This window comes from Phascolarctos cinereus, unplaced genomic scaffold (assembly GCF_003287225.1).
Source record: "Phascolarctos cinereus isolate Bilbo 61053 unplaced genomic scaffold, phaCin_HiC Scaffold_4;HRSCAF=312, whole genome shotgun sequence".
NCBI classification, from domain to species: Eukaryota; Metazoa; Chordata; class Mammalia; order Diprotodontia; family Phascolarctidae; genus Phascolarctos; species Phascolarctos cinereus.
The window spans coordinates 301079273-301099913 of NW_027555847.1; the positions used below are offsets into that span (position 1 = coordinate 301079273).

The window sequence follows — 20641 nt, forward strand, 5'->3', positions numbered from 1 at the left end:
AGAGAAAAAGTATATCGAAAAAAATTCATTTTAAGGAGATTTTTCATCATATTTACATAGTGCTATTAGTAATGTGATGCTGAGAAATTTTTATCATTAAAAAGTATATTTCCATGCTTTACTGCTACTGCCTTCAGTAATCATTTCCCGTTTATAACTCCACATATTTTAAGGGAGAGAGAGAGCTTAGACTGGAATGACATCATTATATCTATTTCTTATACCTATCACCCCCAGAATCAAAAACAAAATCCTCTGTTTAGCATTCAAAACTCTCCATGACTTTCCCCTCCTTCCAGCTTTCCAGTCTTTTTATGCCTTATTCCCTGCCACACACTGTTTGACCCAATGACACTGGCCTCCTTCCTGTTCTGAGAACAAGGCACTCTGTTTCTCCTGTCCAGGCATTTTCTCAGACTGTCTCCCGAATGTTCTCCCTCATCTCTACTTCCTGGCTTCCTTCACTTCCTTCAAGCCCCAACTAAAATCCCATCTTCTACAGGAAGCCTCTTTCAACACCTCTTAATTCTAATACCTTTCTTAATTACTTCCTATTTATCCTGTATAGAGCTTGTTTGTACAAATGTGTTTTCTTGTTGTCTCCCACACTCGATTGTGAGTTCTTTGAGAGCATTGATATTTGCTTCTCTTTGTGTCCCCATGTTTAGCACTGTACAAGGTACGTAGTTTTGCTGTTCAGTCATGTCCAATGCGTCATGATCCCATTTGGGGTTTTCTTGGTAAAGATACTGGAGTGCTTTGCCATTTCCCTCTCCAGCCCCTTTTTAGAGATAAGGAACTGAGGTAAAAAGGGTTAATTGACTTACCCAGGGTCACACAACTAGTAAGTGTGGGAGATCAGATTTGAACTCACAAAGATAAGTCTTCCTGACTTCAGGCCCAGTACCCTATCCTCTCTGCCCCCTACCTGCCCTCTGGTACATAGTAGGTACTAATAAATGTTTATTAACTGACTGCCTACAGTGGTATACAACATTCCTGGGTTTTCTACTTTTTACATAACAATGAAAGGCAGGAAAAAAAGTTTAAAAAGTGAATTCATAAAACATTATTTCAACCTACTGAATTCTTTACTATTTTATTACTTTTGATTAAAAAAATAAGTATTTCATTTTACACTCTAATATCTATTTAAGGTGGCAGGTAGAGATAAAATATGCCAGGGATATGGAGGGACTGGGCCTGTGATTTCAAAGGCATAGGGGAAGTTGTAAATGAGGAAATGCTAGCTACCAGTTCAGGTGAGCAATTTACAAGTAACATTTGAGAAAACTAAGTGACTTTCCCAGGGGCACACAGCCTATATGTGTCAGAGGTAGGACTAGAACCCAGGTCTTCTGGGTTTTGAGGCTAACTCTCTGTCCACTTAGCCATACTGCCTCTCCAAAAAACATCGGATATGGTATAAATAATAATTACAGTGTTCACTAGCATAAACTTCCAAAATCTGAAACAAAATGCTTTTAAGGGAAAATAACATAAATAATTGCATTTGCATAGTGCATAATAATTTGTTTTCAGACCATTTTCATGTATATTATCTTATTTGATCCTCAAAACAGGATTTTCGATAGGCAGGGTAGGTATTCTTATCCTTGTTTTGAAGCCAAAACAACTGAAGCCCAGAGAGACTCAGAGACTTCCATGGTAACATGATTTGTAAATGAAGGAGCTGGGATTAGAACCAGTTTCTGATTCCTCATCCAGTGTACTTTTCATTATTTGTCATGCATTTGTTATATGGGGGAAAAGTTATCATTTTCACTTTAACTGTACTAAAGCCCAGGCTAAGACTTCTTTTTAAAAATGTATACTTGAGACTTCAGTGCTAGGGGGACAGGGGAAGGAGGATATTTTTCAATCGTTGTTCATTCAAGTCTGATTCTTCATGTCCCCATTTGGGGTTTTCTTCGCAAAGATACTGGAGTGGTTTGCCATTTCCTTCTCCAGCTTATTTTACAGATGAGGAAACTGAGTCAAACAGGGTCAAGTGACTTGCCCTGGATCACACAGCTAGTTAGTGTCTGAGGCCAGATTTGAATTCAGGAAGATGAGTCTTCCCGACACCAGGGCTGGCACTCTATCCACTGCTTCATTAAAAAATGGTCTTAAATTAAGAATACCTATTATTAAAACTCCTTATGAAGTAGTTCTATATTTAAAACAATCTCATTACCATGTATATTAGAACCATTAAAAACATTATACTGACCCCCTCTCCTGAAAATGCACCCTGCAAATACAGGGAAGGAATCCACCAAGTGCTTGAGAGCTTGCTTGTAGTGTTCTAGCCATGTGTTTAGAGTTATGGTAATGAGAAAAAGAGAACACCCTGCACTGGACTTTTTGCGCAGATTGAGATAGAGAGTGGCTATAGATTTTAGAGAAATGCCTTGACAACAGAGTGTATCCTGAAGGCCATCCAGATCACAATGAAAGTCTGTATTTTAAAATAGATCTATAACAAAGTAACTACAGAATTTTGGCAAAGGTTGCAACTATTTATAGCACTCAAGTAAAGCATAGTAAAATGTGCTACAGTACCCAAGCTCTCCTTTGCAGTAACCCCAAAACTAAAAGAAATACTATAATTATCTTTTTTCAGCTGTTTTTAAAGAAAAATCATAGTAGCCATTATCAGTTTAACCATACTAAAGCCCAGGCTGAGATTTCTTTTTAAAATGCATAGTTTTGATTTTTCAACAGCTGCATTGGGTCTTTAATCATATATTATCTTTATGGAGCCTTTTCCTAACATATGTTAATTGGCTGTTTTCTGTGACAAATTATGAGCTCTTACTTTGATGAGGTTCAATTGCAATCATGTTGGAGTCGAGTATGTAGAGTTTCCAGCCCCCGCTGGCTCCTCAAACCACTACAAACATCTGCACGTCACTGCAGTGCTGAGTAATGGCAGGATTTGGGTTGGTCTGATTTCTCTACAGTTTTTTTTTTCCACAGGATATTTTCAGCTCTTTGTACTAAATCTGTTGCAGGGTTTGCCCTTTTTTAGCAGAAGTGTGCTCTAAAATTAACATCAAATCTTATTTAAGATTACCAGAATACGGTGAGAAATATCTATAACACAATACCCTCAGCATCTGTTTTGCTTTACCAAAATTTCATTGCATTTCTTAGCCATAAAAAAGTCAGTCGTGTGCTTAGTTACCGTTTCCTAGGGCATCACCATTTTAAGTGGACATTCTCATCTAGAGTTTTCTATTCTATTCCCAATATCTATGTTTTATTATTTTGGATATTTTCCCATTATATTTGATGTGAATTCTATTTAATAAGCATATATGTAACCAAGAAAAGAGTGTACCCTAACTTAAAGGAAGACGATACTTAATGGTTTATAGTTTTAGAACTTTGCACAGTAGATTAAAGATGAGATTATTACACAGTTCCTTTACATTTCAGTGTGCTTTTATATTTGTATCTATTAGTCAAATAATAAAAATAAATAAATTTTCTATCAAGGTTAGTGAGCTATGTGACATGTAGCATATATTCCCTTATATAGTCCTAGTGTCCATTTTTAATATAGTATAAGAAGAACAAATATATAGTAATTTATCTTTGGAAAACTGTGACATATGAGATGGTTTTCATACTGATGTTGAGTTGTTTAAGTCACGTCCTACTTTGTGACCCTATTTGAGGTTTTCTTGGCAAAGATACTGGAGTGGTTTGCCATTTCCTGTTCCAGCTCATTTTTCAGATGAGGAAACTGAGGCAAATAGGGTTAAGTGACTTGCCCAGGGTCACACAGCTAGTGCCTGAGGTCATATTTGAACTCAGGTCCTCCTCACTCCAGGGCCAACCCTCTATCCACTTCGCCACATTGCTGCCTTTTCATACTATCAGTTTATTCAGTCATTTTGATCGTTATGATAAATAAGCTTATTTTTAAAAATTGAAGAGTATATGCATTTGGAAAGACCACCAGATTTGGAGCCAGAGAACTGAGGCCCAAATCCCACCTCTGATAATACCTGTGTGACCTTGGGCCTGTCCCTTAATATCGCTGGGCCTCCGTTTTGTCAGCTGAAAAAATGAGGGAGTTGAACTAGATGGCCTTTCGGGGGTCCCTTCCCGCTCTAGAACTGTGATCCCATGAAATTCAGGAGAAGGTAATCTGGCTATTCAACTAACTTGAACAAGACCTTTAGAAACTGTGTCAAACCTCAATTATATTGCAATTAATTTAGCTGAACATTTAATGATTCAGCCTTGACCTGAAGTGGATGGCTATAGATAAATCTGTTTGTTCTTCAGAGCAATAGATAGGGGTTAAATTTCCAGGCAGGTGGGAGAGTTTAGAATCAGAGGGGCCAGATGTGAATAGGAGCTACTTCAGCCTCATAGGGCTGTTTTTAATTCAGCCGTTTCCCTAGAGTAGCACACAATCAATGAGCTCTAAATCCTGGGGCTACCTGCATTTATGTGAAGGCCTGAGAACACTGTTTCACAGCTCACCACTGAACATATGTGAAAAAAATTAGAGCAGAAATTAAGGGTAAAACAGGTTAACTTCAAAAGTCATGCTTGGATACAACATTTCTCAAAGAAAGTTGTAAAGAAGCCACTTTAAATTATAAAAATCAAACCCAAATTGAAATATGAATTATATCCTAAGAGATCATTGTAAACAATCCAAATAAAGTGTTAGTATTGACTTGAAATTAGTCGGTACTCTTTGAACCTGTAAACTGATTTAAGGGTATCTAGTTAGGTTTAGTACAATGTAAGTTACTAAATCTAAAATTTCCTTTTCCTTTCATGACATCAAGGTGAATTTACACAGCAGCTAGAAGTGATGACTTTCAAAGAGCTATCCAGTATTTCTATGTGTCTGTAAAATAAATTGATGCGTTGTATCTTGAGTATAAAGAAGTTCAGTTCCACTTGATGACACATGCTTAATTGGCCTTAAGAAAATAAACTAAGGTAAAAAAAAAAACAATGTGTAAATAAAGTAGAAGATCTGGTACTTTACCGGATATTGAGGCCTGTAAGCCATGTATGTGTCTTAATTGGGGCCAGTTGGGATCATTTAATGATTGCTGTCAGAAGATCAAATTTAATTCTCCTTATATAAAGACCACAGTGGGATAGAGTTAAACAAATTGTCATGTGAGGTTTCAGATGAACAAAGCCTTAATTAGGTTGATTAGGATGCTGTAAAAGAGATGAAGAAATAGAAAAATTAATGAATCACTCCTAACTATGTTGAGTTACATAGAGTAGCAAAATCAAATACCTTTATCCTGAGATTTTGAGGCTATCATAATAATCTCTGTATTGTCATATAAGGTTTTAATATAAACTATCATATAAAGTTGGTACATTTCCAAAATGAACTAGAGGCAAAAAAAAGGTATACTATGGTTAAATCCTGCTGATTTCAGGTAAGCATTTTTCTGTCTTAAAAATGGTTCCAAATTATGGTGGTATGGGTGGAGAAGAGGCCCTTTTAGTGTTTCTTCACATTTCAAGGTCATTTTCACATATTCAAATTAATTGGGAAATATACATACCGACAAAAGCGAATCATTTTCAAAGAAAGGGTTGTACATTGTTCATCCTTTCATTAGAATGAAACAAAACCCTTAGAATTTCCTTTGGACCACTGGGATCACACTGTTAACATTCCTGTAAATGATCCACTCTTAATACACCCAGGTCGACTCAAGTATCTTCATGGTGAACTTTAATCATTATTATATGAGACACTGAAATAGGCTGAAACATTGAACTTTATCCCCCCACAGGCTGCAGTTTATCAGTGAGTTTTACAGTGCTCATGTATAAGAGCAAGGCTTTAATATGCCTCTACTGCATCCAGACTTCTGACAACTATCCCTGATTTGTTATTACCATTTCAAATTATTTCCAAATAATCAATATTGAAATTTAAGATGTGAAAAGAGATTTTTCAAATCACAAACGTCTTTTTTTCTAATTTGTATATGGTGAGTTCAAGACTTTTGATCCTGTCACAATAGACTGAATACAAACAATAGTGAAATTCCCCTATTTAAACATGGTTTGTTTTTATGGTAGACCATTTCAGCCCACAGTGATCTGTGTGTTGAATGCTGCTTAACCTGCTTTGTTCTCTACCATCACCTCCACCAAAAAAAAAAAATCCATCTCCTTGTCCTTTTGGAGTGGTTATGGCTGAGAAGCAGTCCATATTATATGATGCTAAATAGTGTCTTCTGCTTTTTCATTGTGTTGGATTTACCTTCTGATGATCACTGCTCACCAGGAAAGGGCCTTTCAAAGAAAACAATCATGCAAGAAATTAGGAGAACAAAGTCATGATAAATATCCAGGTTAATTATTTAATTCAATGTAAAAAGGCTGAAAACCTAGTGGTCTGGTGGAATAATGGAGGCTTTTGACATATTTAGCCTGTTTGGAATTACTCTGGCAAAGAAAATACTGGCCTAAATTCAATGAGGAAAAATAAAAAGTCCAAGATCAGATAAACCCTGTGTAGCTGTGGCATAGTGGTTATGCTAAGAGTTCACTAAATCACCTATAATACAATGTGGTTATTTAAAGGTATGCTTCTTTCCTAATTTTTGGAGCTGTGTAAACAAAATTACTTGTGTCAGAGATAAACACAGGTTATTCCTACCTGTTAAAACTAATTGCAGGGGTTTTCAAAGAGCCTGCTTTTTTAGCCTTATTACATCTCTGACATACATTTCATCTCCTTTTGTCCTTGGGGAAAGATGTTAAAGTAGGAATCGAAACATTAATGTAGAGTCTTCAGCTGTCGTGGTCACTGGGAAGATTGATATATTTCCCTTGCCATTTCTGCATTTTGAGCCTAAAGCAGTCTCTTGGCAGACAGTGAGATAGGAGAGCCCTCTTAGTTTTTATAACCCTGTTAAGTTTTTTCATACTATGCTAATTCCTATAAGGACTAAATGGAGTATAATCCAATAATGGGTCTTCATTTTTTGCTTTTTAGAGTGGCTACTTGATTTACATGAAAGCCATAATTCAATTCATGACTTTACCATATGGGCTCAGAGTTATAAGGCAAAATGTAAATAGGCTTATAAATAATACTGCATATCATTAGTATCATTAATTAGCATCACACGTTTATCTTGAATACAAGATGCTACACAAAGACAGCAAACTATTAGTTGAAGAGTACGTGTAACCATTCCTCTTCCTTATAAGTTACGAATATGAAATTTACACTTCCATGTACATAACTAGCATGAAAATTGTTTTTAAAAAAGTCTTTGTCATCAGAGAACAGAGTGAAAAATACATCTTTTAGTATAAAAATGTTTTAAAATACCCTAAGCATTATTTTATAGTCAACTATGTATTAACATGATATGCAAAACCACATTTTCAACATGACACCAAAATTTTGTCATGCTATCAGTTATACCTTAAATATATATTTGGAAATTAATTAGATGGTTACCCTAGGATGACAAAAAGCTCATTTTTTTTAGAAATACAGAAAGGTAACTTTTGTAATCATCTCTACCAGGCTGAGTCATTAGAGAATAAATATTAAAGAGAATGATAGTATTTTGTGTCCTCACACTCCTAATACCAGATAGCAGATCATATCAGAAATAGTAACCTTATCTTGAAGTGGAGTGACTTTCAGGACTGTGGCTATAGTCATGAACATATCCAACATTGTGTAGGCAAATACCAAAAAAAAGATGATCACCAGTTTATTTATATCAAAGTTGTGATATAAGTAATCAATACAAATCAATATAAATTGGGTAATCAATACAAATTGTGCTTTCCCTTTGTAACTGTAATTCAACGGCACAAACAGTGTATGTTTCAGACCTAGAGTAACATAGCCAAAGTGATGCATTGAGGCTCACCAACATGAGTAGTTTTCTACTTGAAATGACAATGAGTCATTTAAGTGTGTGAATCAGTCATACAAACAGTGCTGCAGCTGGTGAGCTCATGACCATTTTTTCACTTCACAAATGTTTAGTTTGCCTTTCTTTGTATTTGTTAGTCTTGTTATGATGGTTTGTGGATAGCAAGGGAGTTTTTGTAGTGTTTGTTGAGAGTGTATGTCAATGAAAGCATTATTAGCTAACATGAGAAAAAGCAATTCAAGTTTCTCGTTTGCATATAGACATGATACATTTGAATGTCTTATCTTTATGCATATGTTCTGTTTTAGTTAAAGTGCGTACATGATGACTATTGTAGCAAAATCTATGCTTTGCTCAGATAAATTTAGTAGAATTGAATTAATGTCTTCCCACATTTTTGATGTGACAGTCGTATTTTAATAGCAAAACATATACATGAAGGGTTTGTTTAATTTCTAAATCAAAGTTCTGTGGGCAGATGATTGAAATCTGAAGATGACTCAGATTCATTTGATATGTGGATTTCTTCCTACAGAAATGTTACAGTAGTCTGTACCATTCTCATGTTAGAAATATCATAGCAGTAATAAGAAAAAGAAATGTAGTTTTTACATGCACCCAGAATTCTATCAATTATCTTTTTTATCTGATTCTGAATTAATTAGTAGACTTTGAGGAGGCTTTAATGTTTTTTTTTAATCAGTGTATCTTTTAAAATATTTATTTTAAAACACACATTTGGTCAGTAAATATTAAACTTGGGGGAGGTTATGAAAGATTTTGTGATTTGCCCTTTTTCTTTTTTCACAAAAGAAAGTAGTTTACCCATTGAACATGGATAAAACATGTTTTTTTTTCTGAAAATATTATTCTGCAATGGTAAATCATCACAGTAAGGGAATATATAACCACACCAAAGTGAAACCAGTTTTATTTTGTTTGTATTTTCCATTTTATAATACAGTCATTAAAATTTCATTAAAGTGATATTGAACTGGATTTTTATCATTTTTTAATAGTAGTTAAAACCTACTTTGCTATTCCTTAGTATCCCTTATCTGAAACATTCAAAAGACTCTCTCTGTGTGGGGTGTTGCAGCACAACAGAATAGGACAGCTCTGTACAGAGAAGGAAGTGGAGAGTTTTGGTTCCCATTTTACGCTTCTGGAACAGTTTAGGGAAGGAAGCACCTTTACACCTTTTATTGTTAGTGGTTGCTGACATCATATCCTTCCCTGACCACTCTGTGCGTGTTTCCTGCTATTCTGTCAAGATTCTTCTATGTTACAGGGAGGGATAAGGAGGGAGGGAGGGAGGGAGGGAAAGAGGAGGGGGGAAGGAGAGGAGAGAGAGAGAGAGAGAGAGAGAGAGAGAGAGAGAGAGAGAGAGAGAGAGAGAGAGAGAGAGAGAGAGAGAGAGAAGGAAAGACTGAAGGAGGAGTAGAGAGGGAGAAAAGAGAGTAAGGGGAGAAGAAGCAGAGACAGAGAGAAAAGAAGAAAGAGAGACACACACACAGAGAAGGAAGGCAGGAGGGAGAGAGACAGAAACAGAGAGCATGTGCTTGAGTGTATACGAAAGAAAGGAGGTGGGTAAATAATCTGTAGCATCTGTCCACAACTTTTCTCTGCTTGAGTTTCAAATCATTCTTCCTTCATCTATTTGCTTATGACAAATCATATAATGAACAGAAGCCTGCCATAGTGAAGTTCCTCTTTTTAGTAAGCAGTCTGATTTTATTTTTTCTTATATTTGGGTATGAAAAAATAAAAACATGCTGAAGACTCTATAGGAGTAAGGATGATAGAGTTGTGTTGGATTTTTTAATTATTATTTCCGATTGTACAGCTATAGCTATGTTATTATTGAAGAATATCTTTTATGTGGAGAGTTATTTCAGCAAAGCTTCTGAAATTATTTTAAGCTTTTTACAGATTATTCATAGAGCTTCTAGGCTAGTAGGAAATTCAATTACACTTGGCTATCCTGAAAGCCTTTATTTTTATATAAACTTTTAAAAGTTTTGCAGATTGAAGAAGCAATGTAGCCATCTGTCCTCTTCTTGTCCATTTTAATATGTTTAATATGTTAGTTTAAACATAAGGCTTAGAGTCAGAGAAGTAGTTGTGTAACTAAAACAGGTGGTGGGCAATTGTTGACCTTTCTAATTCGTAACATTCTCACTGACAACCCTGGAATGTAGTGACCCATGAATCAGATGTTCTAAACCACACACTTCAGGACAGACACAATTTGCTGGGTCTGGATAGCTACTGGTTATATCCTCCTAGCCACATTATCACTTATACACATAATTGCATTAAAGAAATTTCAAAATAAGCTCTAAGTAGATACTAGAAAGAGAATACAAAAGGAAACTGTACCTATATTTTACATTTCAGGAAATACACATTTTTTAATAGAGAGAAAGATGACAGTTTCATTTCTTGAAAGTTAAACTTATTTCTCCTAGAGCTACCTGCAAATAACGTACAACACATTTTGATGAAGAAATTATCTCAAATAATATTTTCACCTAGCAATGCATTTTGAAATATATCTTTTAAAATAATAATAATAATGGTCCAATTTGGAAAAAAAAAGATCTCTTCATCTAGGCTGTTTGAAAAATGTCTCCTGTTTAAAATATTGGTGTGAAACATATGGTCGATATGGGAGGGGCTCTTCATAACTTGAGTTCATCAAGAGCTGCCTATGCTACTCTTGGAAGACTTTCAGAGCCCTGATGCTTCTCTCCTCATTCAGTTTCAAAATCTTGATCTGTAAAGGAGCTCTCATTCTCACTAACCCTGTCACCACTACTCTAATCTGTCCACCATGACCTTCCACCTTGAAGTGAAAAAGAGCTTAGACAGGCGTAGTGCTATAAGCCGATAGAGTCACTAGCTTCAGTTGAATGAAAGAAGGGAAATTGTTGTATGTGCATTTGCTGTGGATTCGTGTTTTGGAAAGCCTGTTAGTTTCTTTTGGTTCTTGCATGTGTTTGGGAAACACTATTCTAACTTGCTGTTTGTATTTAAGGTAAGACTTTAGGAAACACAGGAAAGCAATACAGTTGACTGATATTTAATACTTTCTAAAAATAGATGGATATTGTTTGGCAACAGTGAATGTGTGATACAATTATGTTTTGCAGGTTTTCATATTTTAAAGTATAGTTTAATACTTTTAACAGCAAATGTTGGAAGATATTGTTAGTTATGACTATGTCAATATATGCTATTTGTATATTATAAAAACTTTTGAACCATTTCTAGTTCCTAAAGAAACAGCTGTAGTAATAGTTCTTGTTTATTACATCGTGGTCTTGATGTTACTCACCCTATATATACTCTGAGCCAAAATCAAGCATGGATTTTCTACAAAGGCATTTGGCAAAAGGGAATAGGTATTCTTAGTGTCTGAGCACTGTTTAATCCACTAGAACTAATTATATCATAATAGCTATTGCAATTAGCTGATCATAAAAAAAGCTTAATTTTTAAATGTTCATTCAAGGTGATAAAGTATTTAACAGTTAATGCAAAGAAATCAAAAGGTAACTGAATATCAGAATAAGTGTATAACAGCTTTTCTGCTCCAATAATTTTGAATTGGAGCCAAATAATAGATTAAATAGGCAGGACATTGGCTTAATGTTATATAACATATTGTAGGAATTTATCAGTTTGGTTGTCAGAACAGCAAGTAAAAAATAAACAGGGAAATTCCAAGCTATGTGTAAAATAGTTAAATATTCCATATGAAAATAGATAGAATTAGGAAATTTATTGCTTCTACATAAAGAGCCTGGTATGAAAGGTTTTTTTTTTCCCTTGTTTGCTTTCATATTTTGTGGAGCCTGGGTTTTCTCAAATAAAAACTTAAGAAAAGGCATTAAAGATACAAAGGAATATGCAGATTTATAAGGTTCTGTTTTCTTGGGTTTATTATATTATTTTTTTTCTTTTAACTTTTTTTTCTAAAGAATGATTTGACAAGCTTCTATAAGTAATCTTTTATAAAATTGTTTTGCCATGTACTCTTTTGGCCTCTTCTAGCAATAGGTTCATGATTTTGTACACATATAAATTAAATTACAAATGTACCAGTATTTCCATTTGCATAACTTTTATTACTGACCACTTCTTTCATTTTTTTATTGATTTCATATGTGATGCAAAGTGTCTTCAATGTGAAAACAAACATCAGTACTCAAATAGAGAGAGGTTTATTTTTTGGGGTTTTTTTACATATGTACCAATTCATAATTGGTACATACAAATACGTATCAGTGTAGTATATTTTAGAAATTCATAGCATGAATTCATTGATATATCCCATATTGTGTTTTCTGGTATTCTCTGGTATGGGGGTTTGTGTTTGCATATGTGATTTTTAAAAATGAGATTAAAGGATTTAGATTTAAACTAGTTGACATTTCCATATATCAAATACCACTTTAATAATGGTCCATCCTATTTGCATAACTAGGGACATTATCACCTCTGCTGTCAAAACACAAGATTGTTTTCTCTTCAGAAATGAATTAGCTGCCCTACTTAGCATACTCAGGTGTAGAAAGGTTCATTAACTCTCTGATTTAGGTACTTTGTCATATTTTAATAGTGAATAATAAAAAAGAAACACCTCATTCCATAAAAACATTAAGAAACACTTTGGAAGAGATATTATTGAAATATCAGGCTTTAAGGCATAGTTTTCATAATTTTAATAACTTATTAAATTAATTATGAGATAATTTTAATTATAAAAATAAACTGTTCATAGTTAATATGGCTTTACATATATGATAGAACTTTAATAAATGCTTGTTTTCATTTATTTTATTTGTACTATTCCCTATTATCTCATTGATAAAAATAAGACAAGTTTATGAAGCTAGCTTGCTTTTTATTTATTTTATGGTAATGTTTAATTTTTCTGTGTTTTATATTTAGCAGGAACGAATGCAGGGATCTGTGAATTGAGTAGTGCAAGTGCTGAAGAAGGAGGTTTGTTTGGAGGAAACAGGAAAGAGAAAGAAAAGAGAAGGAAAAAATACATAATTTTAGGAACGAGAGAGAGAAGAAAAACGGGGACTATGGGGAGAAAAAAGATTCAGATCACGAGGATTATGGATGAACGTAACAGACAGGTAAGTAATTTGAAATTTTATTTGTGTTATCGCTTCTACCATATTATTTGCTTTCTCCTCAAGAGTTTTAAAGTGTTGAGAACATTTTGAACTTATATTGCTATGTCAATAAATCTAAGATAAGAAAAATGTTGGCTTATTAAGTAGAGTCATATTTATAATGTGTTATGTTTTCTGTTATGAGCTTTTAAAATTCATTCTCTTGTATGTACAGGAAAAGTTCTGTTACCTTTTAGAAAGACAACTGGATCGTATTTTATTTTTTTCTAAATAAACCTTCCACTTCAATATGGATTTCAAATGGGAGTAGTACTATGGAACACATGTTTAGCTTAATAATCAACAGTTAATAAGCATAATATTGCTAGATTACATGCATCATCAAACAAAAATCCTCTTATAGTGTTAGGAAGCAGATTTTCCATGATTGTAAATTTAATGGTTTGTGAATTCAGACAACTAGCCTCCACATAGCTATATTCATTCTACTCACTAGAAAGTTGACTGGGGGCTGGATGCAATAGTAGCATTTTAACATTCATACATGCTTTGGTAACTTAAACTATACAGAGAGGAAAAAAAAAACACAGCATTTTAATTAAATCTCTTTAACATTTGGTAATGTATAAAAGGAGCAAAAGACAATTGTGAAGAAAGTGCTCTAGGGACCTAATGATAATGTCTACATAACTAGGGATAACCTGCTCTGAGTGTTCTCTGAGTCCGAAGAGAGTACTTGAAGGCTTCAGTGATAGTTTTTATAATATTATGAAAATCCAAATGTTTTGATTTTCAAGTCAATAATATGTTTAGTAAGTAGGAAGTGTGAGGGATATAAAAGTTGTGTTGTATTTAATCTCTGATCTCAGTGAGTTGATGAAATAAAAGGGAAGACAAAATTTAACTGTGAAACAGTTAAATTTTGTAAGAATGGGTAAGGATGAATGTAGTGCCCTCTTAAACAGTCCAGGATTGAAGGGAAGCGAATCATCCTTGCAAATGGACACCATACTGGTATGTGACAGTGCTATACTTTATGGCTTAGAGTAAGTCTTATGTAGTGGATGCTGGATCTGGACTTAGTAGACTCATGTTTCAACCCTGTCACTTTCTGTGTGACCTTGGCCAAGTCACAACTTTTCTGGGCCTCAGTTTCCTCATTGGTCAAATGATATCATTGGATGATGATTCTCTGTGTTACTTCTAGTTCTAAATCCATTCTCCTATTACCTTGATTATGTCTAAGCACAGAGGAGGCACAGACTATGGATGGAGCAGAACAGATCTGCTATAGCAAAGCTATAGGGACAGTAAGGAAAGCTGATAGGATATTGTTTACTTTTTAATGTCTCTTCATTCCCTAATTCTCCATTTTTCTCAAGTGAAAATAGCATATCTCCCTTATATGTACTGGGTCCACAAGGAAAGGCATGATATACAGCACCTTTCTGGGGCCTACAATGAAAATGTCTATGATGACTACTTTATGCATAAATTATCACCTATATTAAATTATGTTTATCTCTAAGTCATTAAAAACCAAAGAGCACTCAGGAAAAAAGCAATTCAAAATTTTGTGTGAGTTTTTTTTTTAATTCCTGTTTTCAAGCATGTCTTCCACTAAATTTGTATATGCTTTGGTGTATGTACAACATGGGCTATTTGTGGCAGAAAATTAAGTTTAAAAAGCAGGCAACAATATGGTTTTATGATGGAAATATTTTCCGTTTTCTCTGTAAGTTGTTTATTGTTGTTGGCTATGCCAGAAAGCAACTACTCTGTCTACCATGTTTGTTTTAATTAATTAACTGTTAGGAATGAAAATTAAAACTAAAATATTGCTTAGCAATGGACTCTGCACATTTCACTGATATCTTTATACTTTGTTTAAAATGTTTGTTATACTTTATATTTTGTTTAAAATGTTCTGAATTAATGTTATAAGAATAGGAACTGTCTCTTTGATTTTATTGGTATAGGGAAATCCCAGATGAAGAAACTCCCTCTAGCAATGCAGAGTGGGAGCCTCTATGCCACCTAAAGTCTATCAGGGTCTCTGGGATCACACAAAGTCATTGCATGTCAGAGCTGAGATTTGAATCCATGCCTGACTGATTTTCTTTCCACTATGCCAAGCAATTATTAATAATGAGAAGTAATTTTTACCTTAATAAAATTAGCTTAGAAAGTTACCTTTAATAAAAAGAAAGGACAAGTCTCATGGATAGTTAAATCTCCAACATTCATGGCCTTTAAATGGGCTTTGTAAAGAAAGCAATATAATATTCAAACAGGGATGCAAAATTTTTAATACTATCCTTCAGAGCTAATCACTAAAAAAATCTTTCCTGGCAGTTAGAGATGCTTATGCCATTCTTAGCTATAATATTGAAAATCAGTTATTCTAGAGTAAAAATGCACTTACTTAAATTCTGTGTCAGGCTTTTATTGGGAAAATGAGGTACATTTTCTATTGTTTTTTAGAAGCCAACTAATACCTAGAGGACATATTCTTAAGAACGTGTATTTTGTTTTCTTCCTGCTTGCTTTTAGGTAAAGGACAATAGACTCAAATTTGATACTAATAAGTCAGTAAAAAAACAGAGTAATGTCTGACCTCCTATAATGTATATTCTAGTGAGGAGGTTAGACTTTTTTCTTTGATAAAGAGACCTTCTTATACATTGATGAATACATGGTTGTCACCCGCTTCTTCCATGGAAATGATCATGAGCCACTTGAGAAAGGCCAAAAGGATAGGCCTCACAAGATCTCATTAAAATACAAGGCAACTGCTGGCTGCCGTGCATACTGTCATGTCATAAAGTATTCTTAACCTTTGTCTCCTTTAAACTATGTGTTAATACATTGTAAGGTAAAGGAAGGTATTATTAATTTTGTCATTTCTTTCACATCTCCCTCTTCCCGATGAGCTCCCCAATAGATTGTCCCAATAGAGGCTTGACTGCCATATTTTCTTAAAAGTGGTGAAAGTACTCAGAAAATAAAGGAGTTTCTTTGGATACACTCATATAAAAGTATTTTCTTACCATTATAAGAAATATAGACATAAAATGCGAAGAAAAATTGGAGGTAAAATTTAAAGTTATATGAAGAAAAATCAACATTTTAAAATACAGTACAATTAAATGTTTTAAAATGCATATTACCAGATACCCTTTATTTTTAATAATAGAGATACTATATAGCTAAAAGTCTAAAACATTTCATAAATCTCCTTTTGTACAATAAATGTTTTTAGGTTAAAAAAACTACAAATTACATAGGAAATATAGTTAAAGATATCAAAATTATTAACTATTCACTATGAATTTCTAACCTGATAAAAAAGATTTATTTTCTTCAGCTTATACTTTCAGAGATATACTTTAAAATATCTAAGATAGCATGATACATCAGGTGGGTAGGTGGTATAGTAGATAGAGTTTTTGGGCCTGCAATCAGGAAGATTCATCTTTCTGAGTTCTAGTCTGGACTCAGACACTTATTAACTGTGTGACCCTGGGCAAGTCACTTTATCCTGTCTGCCTCAGTTTTCTCATCTGTAAAATGAGCTAGAAAAAGAAATCGCAAACTATTCCAGTACCTTGTCAAGAAAACCCCACATGGTGTTGTAAAAATTCAGACATGGCTGAAAAATGGCTCAACAACAAAGCATGGTACAGTGGAAAGAGTACAACTCTAAAGTGAGAAGAATGGAGTTCAAATCATTCCTCTGATTTTGACTTCCTGGGTAACATCGGGCATTTCACTTGACCTCTGTGGGAAACAATTTTCTGAGCCCTGAACTTTGTTTTAAGGGATAGGCTTAAGCCTACTAGGTTCCAGGGGATCAGGGAACTAATATTGAAGGAAAAACTCTAAGAACTTATTGGGGGACTTAGGAATGGGCAGAAGGCTAGAGAAATGATAACAGAATCAAAGAAGGCTGGTTGCACTGGAGGTTTGTGGATAATGGTGGAAAGATTATGTAGAATTATTATGGGGAAGCAGATGGGGAAGCAGATGGCCTGTTGGGTGAGTGGGAAGGGGTATCTTTCTACAAGGCTTTTGGGCCCTGACTTTAAACTTATAGTAATGAATAGAACATTTTGCGTACACAAACTTATCATAATAGCTTACCAACTATGTATTCAAAGAGATTCCAACTCAGAGGTGTGATTAGGAATTTTTGTACCTGGGGCAAACAGAACTAAAAACACCCTGAGTTTCTGGAGTTTGGGAAAGAAGATGCAGATCCACACATCCACACACACACCCCACCTGCCATTTCCAGAAGAGAGAGACACTCCAAGATATTATGAGGCTGCTGTTGTGAAGGGACACTAACTGTCCTGTCTCGCAAGGAATGCAGCCATTCGGTAGCTTCCTATTCAAACTAATTAGTTTTGATAGTTTTTTTTCACACTGGCATTCAAAAAGCACAGAGAGGTTGGGGAATTTTTGGGTGAGGGAGTGATTACTCTTAGAGCAGACAGACAGATAGAAGATTTTGAAGAGAAGCAGGGCTGAAATAGGAGTTGAGATTTTACACACACACACACACACACACACACACACACACACACACCCCCCTATAATAATGTATAATATTAGAATTGAAAGGGACCTTAAGAATCAACTATTGATTTTACAGAAGAAAACAATGAGGTTCAAAGGAGAGAAAGTAATATCCAAAGTTACAGAGGAAGGCACATTTAAGTCAGTTAGTTTGTGGCTGGGCTGAGAGAGTCATATGAAGCCCACATCTCATAGTTTGAGACTATTAGAGCTTAACTTTGCCCAACACTCTTATTTAATATAGGAGGAAATAGAGATCCACAGTTGATTTCAGAACCGTCACCAGCATGTAGTTCTCTTGACTCCCAATTTACCATTTTCAGTAAATTCATCAAAATTTTGGCTCCTTTGGAGATAAGGTCACTGATCTATATTTGTTGTTGTTGTTGATTTGTGTCTGAGTCATCATGACCCCATTTGGGGTTTTCATGGCAAAGATACTGGAGTGGTTTGCCATTTCCTTCTCCAACCCATTTTACAAATGAGGAAACTGAGGCAAGCAGGGTAAAGTGACTTGTCCAGGGTCACATAGCTAGTAAGTGTCTGAGGTCAGCTTTGAACTCAGGAAGATGAGATCTTCCTGACTCCAAGCCCAACACTTTTCCCACTGTGCCACCTAGCTGCTGGATTAGATCAGTAGTCCTTTATTGCCATGACCTAAGACCAATAACTAAGGCAGTGATTGCCTTTAGTTCTTCAAGGTATATGTTGGCTCCACACACCATCAAATCCTTCCTCCCTCCACTGCCCATGAATGTTTAAGGAACTTAAGAGTGCAAAGCTTGGAGGGGGAAAAAGTCTCGAAGAGGGGGGACTCAAGGGAATGATTCCCTCTTCCACACTGGCCAGTATTAATTGCCCACAACTAACCGCCTCCTCTCTCTGGGAGACCTCCTCTGAAGAGGAAGAGAACTCCTAAGCAGGAGGAAGTGTTTCCACATTCCCAGGGAACCCTAGCCCTAGCAAGGTCTGAGATCCCTGAAATGCATTCTTTATCTCCTTACAGGACAACTTACACTTGAAACTAGGTCTTTTCCCAGCCCCCTTGAGTTTTATAAAAGCTTGAGGTGCCAGGGAAAGAGACAACATGGGTTAAATTCTTAGGCTTGTTTGTGTCATGGACCTCTTGGACAGTGTGCTGAAGCCTATGGACCCCTTCTCAGAAAAAATGTTCTTAAATAAAATACATAAATTTACAAAAGAAAACAACTGTGTTAAAAGTTAGAAAAATACTTTTCTAAAAAGTTCGCAAACACCAGGTTAATAATCCCTTCCATAGAGAAGTCCAAAGTCCCGAGGATAGAGAGAGAGAAGCATCCCTAGGAAAACATCAGAGGTGTTCTCTTCCTTTCCCTGCCTTATCTCTGACCTGATGAGGCCCCTTTTCCATTAGCGGACAATAGGTAGGGAAGGAGGTGAGCTTTCCTGGCTTGTCGATAGTTCTTGGGAGTCTAGATGACAGGGTATACTGTGAGGCCAGCTGCTTTTTTACCCTACTAAGGGGATAGGCTTTCTGGACAAGGGAAAAGAAAATGGTCAATCAGGGATGGGCCTCCCACCCTAGCCCCAAGATGAACCACAGGCTGTTTCTTCAGATCCATCCAATCCTTAATCTCTCTGTGAAAGCCTACTCTCTGTCTCCAGGCGAATCCTTCTTTCACCTGTTCTACCAAGCCACAACTGCATCCTCCCACTAGGCTCTGTTCCTTCCCTCTTCCTTAGAGGAACACAATCGCTATCAGCTTTCCTTTAAATCTCCTGCCCTTAGGTATATTTCACTACCCTTGGACAATTTCCAGTCCTGGGTCAAAGCCCCAATCAATCTGCTCTAGTTACCACTAAAATTTGAATAGCAAATAGCAAAGATCAGCTTTTGAAATCTTTAACTAAAAAAAAGTTAAGTCAAGGCAGCCTCAATCTTTCTGGGTAGCTTTATGATTTTATTGCTTGAATTATGTTCCTGCTAATACTTGACTTTTAAATGAGTTTTATGCATCTATGGGAAAGTATGTGTTTCACTTAGTTGTCATATCTGTCCATGTTTTAAAATGTTTGCCTTCCTAAATAAGAGAAGGTTGTGAAATAACTGATAATGTTTTTTTCCCTAACCTTAAAGCAGTTTGTGTGACTTATTTGAAAAATGAATTTAATCATACGTGCATGAAAAATATTTGATATACTGGAAAGTTAGTGAATAGAAAGAAAAGTCAAGAAAAGGCATTTTTAGGGGTATTTAAAAAAAAAACTTAGTCCTTAGAAACAGGTTCAAAATCCTGTCTCTAACATTAACTAGTTGTATGCCCTCGGTTAAGTCTCTTTGTGATCCAGGCTAACTCCCTTAGACTTATCAATTAACTGACAAGTTGTACTCTACTTAAGTAGATACTGCTAATAGTATATGAAAAACCATTGGCAAGAATATACAGAGTTTATAGTTATTAAAAGGCAACTTTCCATTTCAGAGAGGAACATGTGAGTAAATGAGAGCTGGATATTGGTTTCTTCACAGTGAAATCAGAGAGTCTAGACCAATATTTCAGAGAAATGTACTGTCTGAACTGGTTTGTACTGTATAGCAACAAGCAAATATGCTTCCAAATCTATCGCTAACATCTAGTGAAGAAAATTAAAATGATGTCATGGTGAGCGTAGCCTTTCTTTTATGGAAACTGTTGGGGTTAACAATTATCAAGTGGGGAAGAAAATAATAAAGACATTTGCAGACTGCTAAGAGATATGGGCAAAACTTTTAGCCTAATAATAGAACTGCTGTAAGTCTATAGAAGAGAATATATAAGAATACTTTTCTTTTCTTCCTTCTCTACTTTTTTTCCCTCACTTTCTTTATTGCATACTCAGTAGATAATTGAAAAGTAATAGGAAGAAATCCCAAAATCCAGACAGATAAGTATGGATATAGCCTCTTAGAATTTTTATATACTGATAATAACTAAATTGATTTCTAAACTAATGCCAGTGGTTTCCTAA

The 20641-nt window shown here is 35.1% G+C and overlaps 1 protein-coding gene across 14 annotated transcripts in view; it reads left to right on the forward strand.

The window, feature by feature from the left end:
* Window positions 1-20641, forward strand: part of MEF2C (myocyte enhancer factor 2C) — a 190203-nt gene that overhangs the window by 54327 nt on the left and 115235 nt on the right. For 9 of the 14 annotated variants that reach the window (XM_021008170.2, XM_021008209.2, XM_021008245.2 and 6 more), the window contains one exon: window positions 12876-13072. In XM_021008170.2, the coding sequence (XP_020863829.1) occupies window positions 13019-13072 (54 nt within the window). In that variant the 5' untranslated portion in view covers window positions 12876-13018. Of the gene's footprint in view, window positions 1-9313; window positions 9503-10578; window positions 10957-12875; window positions 13073-20641 lie in introns of those variants that run through there. The other 5 variants (XM_021008178.2, XM_021008200.2, XM_021008196.2 and 2 more) reach the window with 5 other exon arrangements.